Raw genomic sequence first — 17846 nt, 5'->3', positions numbered from 1 at the left:
ATTTGTACCTTGGTGTGATGTGGTAGACTTTGGCCTTGGTGTAATTTGTAACTTGGTGTGATGTGGTAGACTTTGGCCTTGTTGTAATATGTAACTTGGTGTAATTTGGTAGACTTGGCCTTGTAATTTGTAACTTGGTGTAATTTGGTAGACTTTGGCCTTGGTGTAATATGTAACTTGGTGTAATTTGGTAGACTTTGGCCTTGGTGTAATATGTAACTTGGTGTAATTTGGTAGACTTGTTCTTGATGTAATGTGTAACTTGGTAGACTTGGCCTTGGTGTAATATGTAACTTGGTGTAATTTGGTAGACTTTGGCCTTGTTGTAATATGTAACTTGGTGTAATTTGGTAGACTTGGCCTTGGTGTAATATGTAACTTGGTGTAATTTGGTAGACTTGGCCTTGGTGTAATTTGTAACTTGGTGTAATTTGGTAGACTTGGCCTTGGTGTAATTTGTAACTTGGTGTGATGTGGTAGACTTGGCCTTGGTGTAATTTGTAACTTGGTGTGATGTGGTAGACTTGGCCTTGGTGTAATTTGTAACTTGGTGTAATTTGGTAGATGTTGGCCTTGGTGTAATATGTAACTTGGTGTGATGTGGTAGACTTTGGCCTTGGTGTAATTTGTAACTTGGTGTGATGTGGTAGACTTGGCCTTGGTGTAATTTGTAACTTGGTGTGATGTGGTAGACTTTGATGCTTGACATTTGACAGCTTGACAGTGCACACAGGAAGCGGTGATTGGCTGGAGTACACATCTCAGGAGGCTGCAGGGTTATGATTGGTTACTGTGAAGACTGCAGGGCTGTCATTGGCTGCTGTGTGTTCTTGTGTGTAAAGACAGAGACAATGAGAGACGCTCGGGTTGTTTGTTTGTTGTTGTTTTTTTTTAATGCAAGAATGTTTCCTTTTGTACATGTCCATTTCAACGCTGCTGCATCTTACTGATACTCCATATGTACCATATAATAACCACGGAGACGACGCCGCTATTTACACAACACACCACATACAGGGACACTCAAGCAAGGCCAACGCAAGAGAAGACACAAAACAAAAACAATAATAATAATAATTATAATTATAATAGTGATAATAAAAAAAACAAAGCAGGGGGGGAAAAAACAAAACAAAAGACGAACAGGTGAACAGGGGAAAAGGAGGAACCCACAAAAACGAGAAAGTGGAGGAATTCATGATGTTCTATGATGTTCTAGAGACGACTCATGGTGTTCTAGAAGGGACTCATGATGTTCTATAGAAGGGACTCATGACTTTCTGTAGAGGAGATTCATGATATTCTAGAAAGGGGACTCACAATGTTCTATGACGTTCTACAGAAGGGATTCATGATGTTCTAGAGAGGTGACTCATGATGTTCTACAGAGGCGACTCATGATGTTCTAGGAGGGACTCATGATGCTCTAGAGAAGCGACTCATGATGTTCTAGAGAGGTGACTCATGGTGTTCTAGAAGCGACTCATGATGTTCTAGAGAAGCGACTCATGATGTTCTAGAAGGGACTCCTGATGTTCTAGAAGGGACACTGATGGAATATATGGGGAAGGGGGGGGGGCTGATTATCTAAAGTAAAAAAAAAAAACTTGAACATAAAGGTAGTGAGACATAGGGGATCACAGCTGATCACACTCACTCTCTCTCTCACACACACTCACACTCTCTCACACACACACTCTCTCCCTCTCACACACTCACTCTCTCTCTCACACACACTCACACTCTCTCACACACACACACTCTCTCTCTCACACACTCACACTCTCTCTCTCACTTTCTTTCTCTCGCACACACACACACACACACCTCCCTCATACACACCTCCTTATTTTAACACACACACAGACACAGACACACGCACACCTTATTTTAACACTTTTCTCTCTCACACACCCACACACATCCATCTCCACACGGCTTTCTCTCTCTCATACTCACACACACACACTCACACACACATCTCTTTACTATCTATAACATTCGGTCTCTCACACACACACACACACACACACACACACATCCTTTTCACTCAAGCTTGCATGTGTGCACACACATACACACACAACGCACAAAGCAATGTAAGGATACTTCTGTACATGTTTCAGTATAATTCTATAAATGTGTGTGTGCGTGTGTGTGTGGGTGTGTGTGCGTCTTTGCTTAAGTGTGTGTGTGCGCGCGCGCGCATGTCAAAACAGGCTCCCAAAACATAAAACTTTTTCACCCTTTTTCGCACGTCACACAGTCCCATACTGATGACCTCACAGGCCCACTGACCAACCAGAGAGCCTCCCGGGTCGTCTCTGCAGCTCCAATTGGCTGCTGAGTCCTGGCGGGGGCGGGAGGATGGGAGGAAGTGGGCCAATCAGACAAGCCGGTTGCGCTTGTGGGTGGGCGAGTCACTGATGACCTCAGCACACTGGGCGGGGGGTCCTCGTTTCCGCGGCCCCCCGTTGTCAAGGTGACGGGCCATCTCCTCGGAGATGAAGGTGTTGAGGTCCACGTCGTGGAGGCCGTTTCTACGGCGACCGGCCGGGATCGGCGGTGCAGAGCTGAGGTGCGTCGGGGAGCCGGGACCCGCCCCCCCCCCCGCCGAGGAGCGCACGCTGATGCTCGCCATCGCCCCGCTCAGACCTGCACACACACACACACACACACATTATACACACACATTACACACACACACATTACACACACACACACACACACATTACACACATTATACACCATCGCCCCGCTCAGACCTGCACACACACACACACACATTACGGTATACATCATCGCCCCGCTCAGACCTGCACACACACATTACACACACATTACACACACACACACATTACGGTATACGCCATCGCCCCGCTCAGACCTGCACACACACATTACACACACATTACACACACACACACATTACGGTATACGCCATCGCCCCGCTCAGACCTGCACACACACACACACACATTATACACACACACACACACATTACACACACACATTACACACACATTACACACATTACACACACATTACACACACATTATACGCCATCGCCCCGCTTAGACCTGCACACACACACACACACACATTACACACATTATACACACATTACACACACATTACGGTATACGCCATGGCTCCGCTTAGACCTGCGCACACACGCGCACACACACACACACACACACACACACACACACACACACACATTACACACACATTACGGTATACGCCATGGCTCCGCTTAGACCTGCACACACACACACACACACACACACACACACACACACACACACACACACACACACACACACACACACATTACACACACACACACACACACATTACACACATTATACACCATCGCCCCGCTCAGACCTGCACACACACACACACACATTACGGTATACATCATCGCCCCGCTCAGACCTGCACACACACATTACACACACATTACACACACACACACATTACGGTATACGCCATCGCCCCGCTCAGACCTGCACACACACATTACACACACATTACACACACACACACATTACGGTATACGCCATCGCCCCGCTCAGACCTGCACACACACACACACACATTATACACACACACACACACATTACACACACACATTACACACACATTACACACATTACACACACATTATACGCCATCGCCCCGCTTAGACCTGCACACACACACACACACACACATTACACACATTATACACACATTACACACACATTACGGTATACGCCATGGCTCCGCTTAGACCTGCGCACACACGCGCACACACACACACACACACACACACACACACATTACACACACATTACGGTATACGCCATGGCTCCGCTTAGACCTGCACACACACACACACACACACACACACACACACACACACACACACACACATTACACACACATTACGGTATACGCCATGGCTCCGCTTAGACCTGCGCACAGACACACACACACACACACACACACACACATTACACACATACATTACGGTATACGTCATCGCCCCGCTCAGACCTGCACACACACACACACACACACACACATTACACACACACATTACGGTATACGTCATCGCCCCGCTTAGACCTGCACACACACACACACACACACACATTACACACACATTACACACACATTATACACACACACACACACATTACACACACACATTACACACACATTACAGTATACGCCATGGCTCCGCTTAGACCTGCACACACACACACACACACACACACACACACACACACACATTACACACACACATTACACACACATATTACACACACATTATACACACATTACACACACATTACACACACATTACACACACATTACGGTATACGCCATGGCTCCGCTCAGACCTGAACACACACACACACACACACACACACACACATTATACGCAATGGCTCCGCTCAGACCTGAACACACACAAGTCCCTTTCCCACATGAGCGAGACATCCGGATGTCAAACGGATATCAAACGGATGGCTGTATGTGGGAACGCAAAACTCGGGTATTTTCTTACCCGGAACTCACCCTACTAGCCCCCTAGTACTACTTCTAGATGTTACCCGGGTGCGCTTAGGTGGGAACGCAGCCGGCACAGTTCTGGGTAGAGATGGGGGGCGTACCGATGACGTATAGAAATGCGCCCTTGCAGCCTGCTTGCAGCGTGAGGCAGAAAGTACAAATTGCCATGGTAACGATAAACATTGCCCTACGAGTATGAACACAGACGAGAACACCGGAGTACAGAAAACAGTGACATTTTGTTGTGTACGTACAATAAAAATTTAAACTGCAATCACGTTGTTGTGTTTGTTGCGGGACAGGCAGGATTATCCTTGCAAACGTGAATAGCTTGAAGTGTTGTCGATTAGCTTGCAACTAGCTGTTTATTACAGTGGTTAGCAATTAACAGCTAATAGTTAACGTCGCTGTTATTTAGCATTGTTGCTTTTTGTTGGGAAGGAGCCTCAGCCTCAGACCTCTGTGTGCTGTTTATATATTTTCCAGGTGTGTCATTATTTTCTATTAATTTGTTGTGTTGGATGTTTATACCAGAGAGGGTTGAAGTAGAGCTTTGTTTATACTGTGGTCCTGGCGTTAGCTATTTTTTCCTCTATGCTAGCTCCCGCTGACTAGCGAGCTAACTACTTCTGTTGTTTCATGATGTTTTGGATCTGATGCAAGTTCGCATCATCCAGGCAACACAGCACAACAACGCATTTATTTAGCGTCGTCTCCCTCCCCCTGCAAGTGCTGACATTGCCCCACCCCTCGCGGCTCCTACTCGGGTCTAGTGTGAACACAATTACCCGTATCTCACTCGGACATAAAGCTCATGTGGGAAACGTCCATGTCGTGCCTCTACCGGGTAAATATGTCCGGGTAACTTCTAGAAGTTAGGTGGGAAAGGGACTACACACACACACACACACACAATATGCCATGGCTCCGCTCAGACCTGAACACACACACACACACACACTCACACACTAACAGTAGCGCTTATCCCAGCCCTCTGGGACAACGTCGAAACTGATCTGACCTCCTACACACACACACACACACTCTATCTATGGCCTCTGTATGTTATGTTGTACCTTCTCAATCCATCTGATGGTCTTGTAACAGCTTCATATGATATTAAAATGATATTTACACGCACGCACACACTCCTACTTACCGTGCAGTGCAATGGCAACACACACACACACACACACACACCTTCTTACCGTGCAGTGCAATGGCAACACACACACACACACACACACACACACACACACACACACACACCTTCTTACCGTGCAGTGCAATGGCAACACACACACACACACACACACACACACACACTTTCTTACCGTGCAGTGCAATGGCAACACACACACACACACACACACACACACACACACACACACACACACACACACACACACACCTTCTTACCGTGCAGTGCAATGGCAACACACACACACACACACACACACACACACACACACACACACACACACACACACACACACACACACACACACACACACACACACACACACACACACACACACACACACACACACACACACACACACACACACACACACACCTTCTTACCGTGCAGTGCAATGGCTTCTCTGAAAGGCTGAAGGTCTGTTTCCACAGAGTCTGCGGTTTCCGTTGGCGACGGTCGACTGGGGGACACCATGGTGATCCTGGGTGTTGCCCTGGCGTTGCGTGGGGGCGGGGCCTTCCCACACAGGAAGCTGATGAGGTCCTCTCGGCGAATCGTACGCCTGCGTTTCTTCACCCAAGCGAGGACCTCCTGACGACGACGCTGCAGTCCTGACTGTAGGCCCAGGTCATAAGAGTACTGCCGTGCCTCCACACTCTCTACACACACACACACACACACACACACACACACACACACACACACACACGTTAAAAGGTCATAAGAGTACTGCCGTGCCTCCACACTCTCTACATACACACACACACACACACCACACTTCATTAGTGCTGTGCGATACTACGGTATATATCGCAGTACGACAGAAAAATGTCTATCGTACAATACAGTCCTCTACCGTTTACATCGTAATTGTAACGTGTGTGGTTGTGACTGCTCAGATCATTTAACTGCGTTGCCGCTTCACGCAGCGGGCAACGTAACCTTCATTTACTGACTCTGGGTGGGTGGCCAGGCAAATGAACGCAGGCAGCTAATAATAAACAAATTAAACTTTTTTTAAAGTTGGCATAAAGACTAGTGTTGCACAGTGCACCAATACTACAAAAGTATTGCAATACCCTGAAATTAAAAATGTCACAACCCCTAATGTTAGCCTACTTTACGATACTTTTAAGAGTGAATGTGTTCTTCTGAAGAAGCTAGCCTGTGGCTATGCGTCTTTTCCCCACACCCACACCCGTATGCTTAGCAGTAATATTAACAGCGAGACATGGCTGCTCGTTTAAGTGATGGTATTGTAACACACAATAAAAGGCTAATATCAAGTTGATTGGCTCACTTGCATCTCTCAAATGTGTGTTGCTAACCTATCTAGGCTGGGATTTAGATCATTTAGGCTTGTGTGTGTGTGTGTGTGTGTGTGTGTGTGTGTGTGTGTGTGTGTGTGTGTGTGTGTGTGTGTGTGTGTGTGTGTGTTACTATTGGGCTTAACGTCATTTAGTAGGCTCATAGGCTGTGCAATCTCTTAGAAGTTCTATGATCCCAAAAAGATTGTCTTCGACTTGTTACATTTTTTAACATTTATTTAACATAATGAAATAGAAAACAAGGAATTGCACCTCTGATTGCATCTATACGCGCTATGCACACTATTATTATTCACTAGCCTAAAACAATGAGACTGTAAGCTAATTACTCTCAAGTGACCGGCACTCAATTACACCTAATGTAGGCTACACACAACCTCAACTGTTAAAAACATGTTTAATAAATAATAGGAGAAAAGATAAGAAAGATTTACAGTAGGTGTGGATATAAATACATAATTGTAAGTAGAAATACTATATCGGGATATATATCGCTATCGTGATATATTGCCTATATCGGGAAATAACTTTTTGTCCATATCGTACAGCACTACACTTCATAGATTAAAACCTGTGGCTGGGCCGCACAGCCAACCTGCTTAACAAGCTTTGTAAACGTGAGTGTGGTGTGTGTGTGTATCGAGCTTATATCCGTAACAAGCTTCCCACTGTAAACGTGAGTGTGGTGTGTGTGTGTCTATCGAGCTTATATCCGTAACAAGCTTCCCACTGTAAACGTGAGTGTGGTGTGTGTGTGTCTATCAAGCTTATATCCGTAACAAGCTTCCCACTGTAAACGTGAGTGTGGTGTGTGTGTGTCTATCGAGCTTATATCCGTAACAAGCTTCCCACTGTAAACGTGAGTGTGGTGTGTGTGTCTATCGAGCTTATATCCGTAACAAGCTTCCCACTGTAAACGTGAGTGTGGTGTGTGTGCGTCTATCGTGCTTATATCCGTAAAGAGTAACGATTTTGCCTTTGGAAAGGTGTGTGTGGTTAACAAACTTACCTTTGTAAAAGTAGGTGTGCTTTACAAGCTTACCTCTGTAAAGTCGAATGTGCTTAACGAACTTACCTTTGTAAAGTCGAATGTGCTTAACGAGCTTACCTTTGTAAAGGTTGGTCACGGCTGTGGCAGCGTTCTGGAAGGGCCCCCATAATGCCAGGGACTGCTGTTGGCACACGCGATCTTTAGCGGGAGACAGAACAGGACATGAGATTACACACGCGATCTTTAACGGACTTACACACGCGATCTTTAACCGACTTACACACGCGATCTTTAAAGTTGACATAAGATGGAAACCTTTTTTTCTTGGTTTTAATGAATTAGGAGAGGTTGTGCATAACCAAAGAGCAATCACTAACATGAGGCCGCATTGTGTCTAAGTCGCAGGACAGTGTTTCATGCCAGTTAAAAGAAACAAAACCATATTAACACCATATTAACTGCCCCCCTGTATTAACCTCATAGCTGAAGAAATTTTGCAAAATCAATGTAGAAGCCGCGGCTAATAGTCGGGAAATTACGGTATTAGAACAAAGCCTACTTGTGATCGCAATATATTGCAAAGCCATTGAAGTTCAATCGGGGTTGCCAAAGAGGGCACCATTTAGTCAATACCCAGCCTAAATATAAGGATTTAATTGGGCTTGTAAAATTGCAATTGAGTTTATTTTTTATAATTCAGTACAATAGTCAAATCATCCATTCTATGTGCTCTTTAACGGACTTACACACGCAATCTTTGACGGACTTACACACGCGATCTTTAACGGGACAGAAGAGGACCAGAAATTACACACGCGATCTTTAACGGGAGACGGGAGAGGACAAGAGATTACACACGCGATCTTTAACGGGAGATCGCATACTCTTCCAGAGAAGAGCATGGGGTTAGTTCTACACGCCAATATGGCATTAGGCCAACATGTTCCGCCTAGGGCTGGGACAACGCATCGACTTAACCGATTAGTTCGACGCAAAAAATACGTCGGTTCAAAATATGCGAATCGACACGTCGTCAAAATCAAAACAAGGTTGGCGGCAACGAGAGTGACTCCTCAGAATTTCAAAAGTGCAAGGCACTGCAGCACGCACTCGTTCCTCTACTGCGTTTCTCTAACTATGGGCCGCGGACGGAGCTGCACCGGTCCGCAATGTAGAGAGACTGCTGGTCTGTGAGGCGTGCAGTGAAATTAGGCTCAGTGCTTCACCTGATAATTTGCTGCGCAATTGATGAAGCAAACGCGGCCCGACAGAAAAAGAAAACAAAAGTTTCAGCAATCAGGAAGAAATACTTGCTAATTCGATGTGAATAAACATACAGCAACACAATGAAGTGTTGGTATGAGCGTTCATTGAATGCATGCATGTGCGTGTTTGCGCGACAGAAACTGAAACTAATCGATAACGTTGGTGGCAAGTTCTGTTCAACCTGCTGTTTAATTATTTAACGACATTTAATAGAACAACGTGGATTCTTGATACAGAGCAGAGTATAGTTCAGTCAAATTTGAGTATGGTCAAAAGATTGTAGCCTTAGTCTTTCATCTAAAAATCTCCAGATCAGTGATTTACGCCTATCTAAAAGTTTCAGCAATCAGGAAGAAATACTTGCTAATTCGATGTGAATAAACATACAGCAACACAATGAAGTGTTGGTATGAGCGTTCATTGAATGCATGCATGTGCGTGTTTGCGCGACAGAAACTGAAACTAATCGATAACGTTGGTGGCAAGTTCTGTTCAACCTGCTGTTTAATTATTTAACGACATTTAATAGAACAACGTGGATTCTTGATACAGAGCAGAGTATAGTTCAGTCAAATTTGAGTATGGTCAAAAGATTGTAGCCTTAGTCTTTCATCTAAAAATCTCCAGATCAGTGATTTACGCCTATCTGCTCGGCCGTAATACATAGACTAAAGTTGGTATACGTGTTTCCTGAATCCTTACATTCAGAGATTCAAATGGAATTTCATTAAAAAGCATATCAATTTCGTCTCCATTTGCCTACCAGAGTTTGATGCTTGCATGAGGGAAACATCCCAAAACAATAGCACCCATATTATTGCTGTTGTTTTCAGAAGTAGGCTACTGTATTTATCATGCAACCATGCAAAAGCTATTGTAATCTTACATTACTAAAGCAGGTCTGATTTTTTCACAAACTTTTTGTGAACAATATTAGCATTTAAAACATTGACTGCTTTGAAGTGAAAGTACACTTAATACAGCATAATAATAATAATTATAATAATAATCATCATAATGATGATTTGATGGGGGTATACAGTATGTGTATGGGCCCTATGGCTCCAAAGTCCCAAAGACTTAAAATAAGCCTACTTAACTTGTCATTTTATTGATGACAGTTGGGATCTTGTCCCCTTCAATTTGACAGCACTCCCAGTGTTTTCAAGGCTTCAAGGTTTTATTGAATGCTACCTCTGACTTAGAATGCATTACTTTGCACTTGCATAGTCTTTCATTTTGGAATTTTAAGAGCAATAAACATGCATTGCAATGTTTTATTTCATTCAGATATGTAAATCAACATGTATATATTGCAATTAGTCAATTAGTGGGGAGATAATCGATAATCGAATCGAATCGAAATCGAATCGAACTGAAAAAATGAATCGTTAGATTAATCGATGCATCGAAAAAATAATCGCTAGATTAATCGTTTAAAAAATAATCGTTTATCCCAGCCCTAGTTCCGCCCCTTCAGTGGTCAAAAGTCGACATGTGAATACATTGAGCCAATCATCTGTTGAGATCTTGCCATTGATTGGACCGGGGTTGCTGTGGCACTGTGAAGCCTTGCACACATGCAGTTCTGCCCGAAACAGATGGCTGATCACTGCCCAGAGTACACTGCAATATGGCTACTGAGTGGAGGAGGAGCCTAAAAAGACTTTGCAATATGGCTGCTGAGTGGAGGAGGAGCCTAAAAAGACTTTGCCATAACTGTGTCGGTCAGTGCTAACTGCAGTAGCCTGTAACTTAGCAGTGCTAGTCAGCAGCTCTGCACTAACAGCCTGGTCAATGCTGTAACTTAGCAGCGCTAAACAACACTAACAGCCTGGTCAGGGCTAACAGCAGTAGCCTGTAACTTAGCAGTGTTAATCAGCACTAACAGACTGGTCAGTGCTAACTCCAATAGTAGCCTGTAACTTATCAGTACTGGTCAGTACCAACAGCCTGGTCAGTGCTAACAGCTGTAGCCATAACTTAACAGTGCTGGTCAATGCTAACTGCAATAGTAGCCTGTAACTTGCAATAGTAGCCTGTAACTTAGCAGTGCTGGTCAGTACCAACAGCCTGGTCAGTGCTAACAGCTGTAGCCATAACTTAACAGTGCTGGTCAATGCTAACTGCAGCAGTAGCCTGTAACTTAACAGTGCTGGTCAATGCTAACTGCAGTAGTAGCCTGTAACTTAGCAGTGCTGGTCAGTACCAACAGCCTGGTCAGTACGAACAGCAATAGCCTGTAACTTAGCAGTGCTGGTCAGTACGAACAGCAATAGCCTGTAACTTAGCAGTGCCAAGTGTTAACAGCAATAGCCTGTAACTTAGCAGTGCTAAGAGCAATAACGTGTAATTTAACAGTGCTGCTCAGTGCTAACAGCAATAGCCATAACTTAGCAGTGCTGGTCAGTGCTAACAGCAATAGCGTGTAATTTAACAGTGCTGGTCAGTGCTAACAGCAATAGCCTGTAACTTAGCAGTGCTGGTCAGTGCTAACAGCTGTAGCCATAACTTAACAGTGCTGGTCAGTGCTACCAGCAATAGCCTGTAACTTAGCAGCGCTGGTCAGTGCTAACAGCAATGGCCTATAACTTAGCCTATATTTGTCTGTGCCGGTGGTGCTAACAGCATATAGCTTAGTAGTGTGTTTGGCTGTCAGTAGTAGCCTATATTTGTCTTTGCCGGTGGGGCTAACCGCATCAGCCTATAGCTTAGTGGTGTGTTTGGCTGTGTCGGTGCTCTTAACAACATTAGCCTATAGCTTAGCAGTGTGTTTGTCTGTGTCGGTGGTGCTAACAGCTTTAGCCTATAGCTTAGTGGTGTGTTTGGCTGTGTCAGTCAGTTGTGCTAACAACATTAACCTACAACTTAGCAGTGTGTTTGGCTGTGTCAGTGGTACTAACAGTGTTAGCCTATAGCTTAGCAGTGTGTTTGTCTGTCAGTCAGTTGTGCTAACAGCGTTAGCCTAGATAACTTAATAGATAGATAACTTGACTGTGATGCAGAAATGTGTTGATAGCTAGACAGACTGCAGCAGAAAAGGGGAAGGGGCAACAGCAGTAGGCCCTGTTCTTAATAACAAGAGCTTTAAGCACACTGTGAATGTGAATGGACATATATTATGATTGTCATATCTTGTGTTTGTGTGTGTGTGTGTGTTCATCACTTCTGCTTATGAAATGCTAATGGTGTCATTATCCTGCATCCCTCCGTGATTTTACTTATCCTACTTCACAGGCACAGCACTGCCATTTTGTCTAACATATACCAACACATAATGGACGAGTTTCTGTTGTTTTGCCGAAAGATTCAGCAGGCACGCGTCAAGCGCTGCAGTGTTAAATGTCTACAGCTGGAACTGCGTCTGAGCAGCGTCAGCTCATGGACTACAGCACCGGCGTACGTGAGGGAGGACGCCGGAAGAAAATTCAATTCTGTCCCGTTACATCGTACAAGCACAAAACGGTTTATTGAAATGCCTGGCAACGTTGAGTGGCCGCTCTCTTCAAAAACAGCAACGGAAGACTCATATGTTGTACCCAAAGAAAGGCCTGTACTCAATCCGAGTTATTTTCATCCCCACGAACTCCTCCCTGATATACGCCATTTTGTTAGTCGGAAACAGAACTACTAGCAAATCAGTTAATGGGCTGACCTACAATATAAACTTTTTATTGACGAAGGATATGATTGTTTGTCTGAAAGCAAAGGCCAGACATGATTATGTGTGCGTATTAAGTGGGCTAGCCGTTAGCAGCCGTGTCCAGCACTTGCTAACCGCAACTCGCTCCAATCCTTGCTACCTACTGGACCGTACATGCTAACCAAACAACTAGCCAACTAAATCAGATTTCCGCTACCGCCCTTGTTAAGGTCCCAGTCAGTCACAAAGACAGTTGAGTTGTTTGACCAGTTGAGGATAAAATGTTGCCCAAGAGAGTAAGCTAACGTCCACCGGTCTACTAACTTAGTCGACAGTAAGTTACAGTCCCCGACGAGGTAAAAGTGAACTTGGCGTTAGTCACTTGTGCAAATGCAACGTTGGGTCACCGTCTGTAGCTGGTCATATCTGGTCGTTAACTTACCTCGCTTAATGATAGTGCATTTATGAGCAATATATTTACAAACTGCCAAAAGGGTATTCAATGTTAACGGGGAATGTGTTACAGTTAGGTACCGTTAGCTAATTTAAATTTGTCAGTGAATGTTGGGCAGACGAACTCATCATGATAGCGTTAACGTTAGTTATTACAAGCTAGCTATGCTAACTGTCTAGCGAGCTAGCTAATGCCCTTGTTCAACAGATTCGCATTATTCACACCTTTGTACAACTGCGCGACTGCAGTTGCAGAGTTTTGAAAGAGATGCCACAATTTCTGCTGGCTTTCTTCACTGTCTTCCTCGACAGGTTCGTCTTGTTCGGCCTCAGCGAGACACTGGCGCTCCCATTTTGAGAACCAGTGTTCGGGCCCGTGTTCCTGGATCTCCGCTTCGCTGTCCTCCTTCCTTTTCTCGTCCATCCCGTCACACTCGCACACTGCTCGGATCGTTTCCCAATGCGTCAGTGCCCAAACGCGTCCAAAAACACAAAAGAATGGTTGTTAATTCCGTAATCGCGCCGTATACGGACTCGCCTAAATGGCTATTCCTTCAGTTCTGCATTGTGGCCGGTGTGTGGGTCCAAAACGCTTGTCTAGTCGATTCCGACGACCCAAACACAGTGACAGTGGGCGGATCTTTCCTCGTCTTCTCTTCAAAACAAGTCGCCATGCTAGTCACCAAAATCCAGCCTCTTTGTTACCTTCCTCCGAAGCCATTGGCAGGGTTTACCGATGGGCGTGGGTCGAGAGTCTGTGTACAGATTTTGGTTGGATCTTGAACATTTTGTTGGGAGAGTCAGAAGACAACAAACTCTACCGCACGCGCACACACACCCGCACGCGCACGCGCGCACACACACACACACACACACACACACACACACACACACACACACACACACACACACACACACACACACACACACACACACACACACAGGGTGGGGTTTACAAATAACCCGTCGCCAACTCTGCAAGTTCAGTTTTCTGGTATCAAACACCAATTTCAGTTGATAATGTTAGTCCGGCAGCCAAATGCCATCATTTAGGTGAACCTGGTTTTGTCGGTTAAAGTTTTTTTTTTGGCAGAATATAGACTAGGGGTACCTCTTTAAGATTTAAGAGGGTGCCCGGTGATATCCCTTGGGCAATTTCGTATAAGCCTTTCTTGTCCAATGTGTTGACTATAAGGCGGATATACGGGTAAAAAAAAAATAACAAGCAGATATCACTATGAAACTTCACCAGTTGATTACTTAGATCAATATGAAAAATAAATGTATTACAAGTTTTCTGAAATTTAATGTTTGAATATGCAAATTAAAATAATATGCACTGATTTGCATAACTTGATCAAATCTGAACATTGGATAAAGCCAGTTTCAATTGTTTTCTTTTCATTTTGTTGACATAAGAGATAAAAAAAAGTATTTTAGAGAGGGAATTATTGATATCTCATTTAGTTATTCAGTAAATCAGAAAATACTAGGCCTATACCAGCCTTTAAAAAATATTTTTTTGCCATGTTTTTTGGAATAAAATGTCATGTAAATCAGGATAAGAATAATATATTAACAAACCCCTCTGTAAAAAAAACCTTCTAAACATGGTTAGGTATAAGACTGAAAAGTTTGGTTTATGTAGATGCTTGGGCTGTAGTACTCGAGTCCGGACTCGGACTCGAGTCCGGACTCGAGTCCGTTTTTTTATGGTCTCGGACTTGTCTCGGACTCGGCTGGTATCTGACTTGGACTTGTCTCGGTCTCGGCCACCGGTCTTGCCAAATATGGTTCTTGGTCTTGACCGAGTCCAGGCATCTTTATTATGTTATAATATTCAAGGGAAGTATGTGATATTAAGGGGAATGGTTATACTTACAAATCCTGGGTGGGTATTTAGATCAGCAAAATTAATAATAACCCAAAATTATTGTCTTTATACTGTCATGCATGCAACTTGTTTTTTTCTGTCCTGGACTCGGTCTTGACTCGGACTCGAGTCTTTTGGACTCGGTCTGTCTTGGACTTGAACCTCTTTGGACTCGGTCTTGACTTGGTCTCGACCGGTCCTGGTCTTGGACTTGTCTTGGACTCGACAAAGGTGGTCTTGACTACAGCCCTAGATGCTTGTGAAGTGGAGATTTTGTTCTCAGAGTGAGAGAGGAAACTCATCCATATCCGCCTTATATTCAACACATTGGACAAGAAAGGCTTAATATACAAAATTGCCCAAGGGATATCACTGGGCACACTCTTAAATCTTAAAGAGGTACACCTACTCTACTAGATTCCATAGAATCCATGGCTGCTGCCTGACTATGTTGAAGTCATGCACATTAAGCCAAATGAATGTAACAGGACAAGGTCTTAGGCCTACGTGACTATGTTGAAGTCATGCACATTAAGCCAAATGAATGTAACAGGACAAGGTCTTAGGCCTACGTGACTATGTTGAAGTCATGCACATTAAGCCAAATGAATGTAACAGGACAAGATCTTAGTCATGCACATTAAGCCAAATGAATGTAACAGGACAAGGTCTTAGGCCTACGTGACTATGTTGAAGTCATGCACATTAAGCCAAATGAATGTAACAGGACAAGATCTTAGGCCTACGTGACTATGTTGAAGTCATGCACATTGAGCCAAATGAATGTAACAGGACAAGATCTTAGTCATGCACATTAAGCCAAATGAATGTAACAGGACAAGGTCTTAGGCCTACGTGACTATGTTGAAGTCATGCACATTAAGCCAAATGAATGTAACAGGACAAGGTCTTAGGCCTACGTGACTATGTTGAAGTCATGCACATTAAGTCAAATGAATGTAACAGGACAAGGTCGTAGGCCTACCTGACTATGTTGAAGTCATGCACATTAAGCCAAATGAATGTAACAAGGTCTTAGTCCTGCGTGACTATGTTGAAGTCATGCACATTAAGGTCTTAGGCCTACGTCCCTTGTCTAGCCCGGTAGTGGCACTAAGTGGCTCTTGGTATTCGGTTGAGAGCCAATCAGTACGTGGGAGCGGTTATAAAGTTCCAGCTTTTATTTTGAAGGCTGACGTTGTAGCCAAAGCCATCGATATCTCAGAGTTGCGACACACCATTCAATCCCGTGTCCAAAAAATGGCGGCACATCCGGTATGTCATGGTCGTTCAATAGTTCCTCTAAATGGGGAAATGAATGAATATCTCAGGTGTTATCATAATACTTTTCCACATGACTTATGGTCGTGTGCATAATAATGCATTTTCAGTGAGTAATATATGTATAATGCAGTTTATAGCAATTTTCGTTGTAGGCCTATTTACCGTAAACATTCATCGCTGCTGTCAGTCCCGTAGTAAACCAGGGACCAAAGGAACTACTGCGACTACCTCTAACCATGTGACCGCTCTAATCTGGCTCTAACAGCAAAGTCAACGGCTGATGCAACTTTGAGATATCGATGGCTTTGGTCGTAGCCACACAACGTTGGTTGTTTACCTGACTCCAGCCTTCACCGTTTCCCTGGTGCTGTTTGGCCTCTGCTCTGGCCAGTGACTTCTTGATAGGTAATTGTGCCATTTTGTTTGTAGTGACGTTTATGTACCATTCAGAAGTAGGCTAACTCAAACTTTGGGGTTTTAGGACTGCAGCTAGTCACAGAACATGGGCCTTTATAACTGACCACATCTGAGCGGTAGGTCACGTTAACGGTTTTTAAATCAATATGTAGCTTGCGTGGGTGTGACGGGGCGAGTTGCCACCGTCACGGCAGCGAGGCGCTGCCTACTATAAGACATTTGAATGTGCTTTTTCTTGTACTTGTATGTTGAATGTCAGTGTTTCCCACAGATTAGAAGGCAATATTTTTCATTGCATCGCCTTTTTATTGCTCTCCTGTCATATAATGTGAATATTTTTTTAACAAGATGTAAAGCTTGTCTTTATTTGAAACACACACATTATGTAATTATGAATAATTACTCTATTATAGGACTACATTCTATATACTGACATTTCTGACATTCACAACAGCAATCTTTATGCAGATTATGGCCTAGGCCTACTACCGGTATTCATATTATAACTCCACCTCTTAAATTCAGCTCTGGTTGAAGCCTCAAAATATTGTAAACATAGTAGCAGGCTAAGTTTATCATACTCTACTGGTTGTATACTGTTCAGTTTCTGTTCAGGTAAGCTAATACTTTTTCTCCTTGGGACAGGCCCCTTTAAGTCTGTACATCAAAAAAACATGTTGTGAACGCTACATTGATACATACTGTACATCAAAAACACATGTTGTGAACGCTACATCGCTACATAGCCTACTGTACATCAAAAAACAGTAAACAAGTCAAGTCTGGAGAAGATCGCCACCGTGTGGCCATCATTTGGTACTGCG

The 17846-nt window shown here is 44.0% G+C and overlaps 1 protein-coding gene across 1 annotated transcript; it reads right to left on the bottom strand.

Annotated features, from left to right (window-relative positions):
• Nucleotides 1-873: 873 nt before the first annotated feature.
• Nucleotides 874-14104, bottom strand: hapstr1b (HUWE1 associated protein modifying stress responses b). Its single transcript, XM_062537069.1, has 4 exons — nt 13674-14104; nt 8204-8284; nt 6151-6426; nt 874-2655 (listed from the first exon to the last, which is right to left on the bottom strand). The coding sequence occupies exons 1-4, from the start codon at nt 13870-13872 to the stop codon at nt 2387-2389; spliced, it is 825 nt and encodes a 274-aa protein (XP_062393053.1). The 5' UTR covers nt 13873-14104; the 3' UTR covers nt 874-2386.
• Nucleotides 14105-17846: the final 3742 nt, after the last annotated feature.

This window comes from Sardina pilchardus, chromosome 1, assembly GCF_963854185.1.
Source record: "Sardina pilchardus chromosome 1, fSarPil1.1, whole genome shotgun sequence".
NCBI lineage: Eukaryota > Metazoa > Chordata > Actinopteri > Clupeiformes > Clupeidae > Sardina > Sardina pilchardus.
The sequence above is the reverse complement of the archived record's forward strand: the minus strand, read 5'-3'. Positions and strand labels throughout refer to the sequence as shown.

Bases quoted from the DNA above. Each gene is read 5' to 3' on its own strand.
- hapstr1b (XM_062537069.1), bottom strand. From the start codon at position 13,872: ATGGACGAGAAAAGGAAGGAGGACAGCGAAGCGGAGATCCAGGAACAC. The intron at 8,285-13,673 runs GTGTGAATAATG...CTCCCGCTAAAG, and splicing joins AGTCGCGCAGTTGTACAAAG to ATCGCGTGTGCCAACAGCAG. The intron at 6,427-8,203 runs GTAAGCTCGTTA...GTGTGTGTGTAG, and splicing joins CGTGACCAACCTTTACAAAG to AGAGTGTGGAGGCACGGCAG.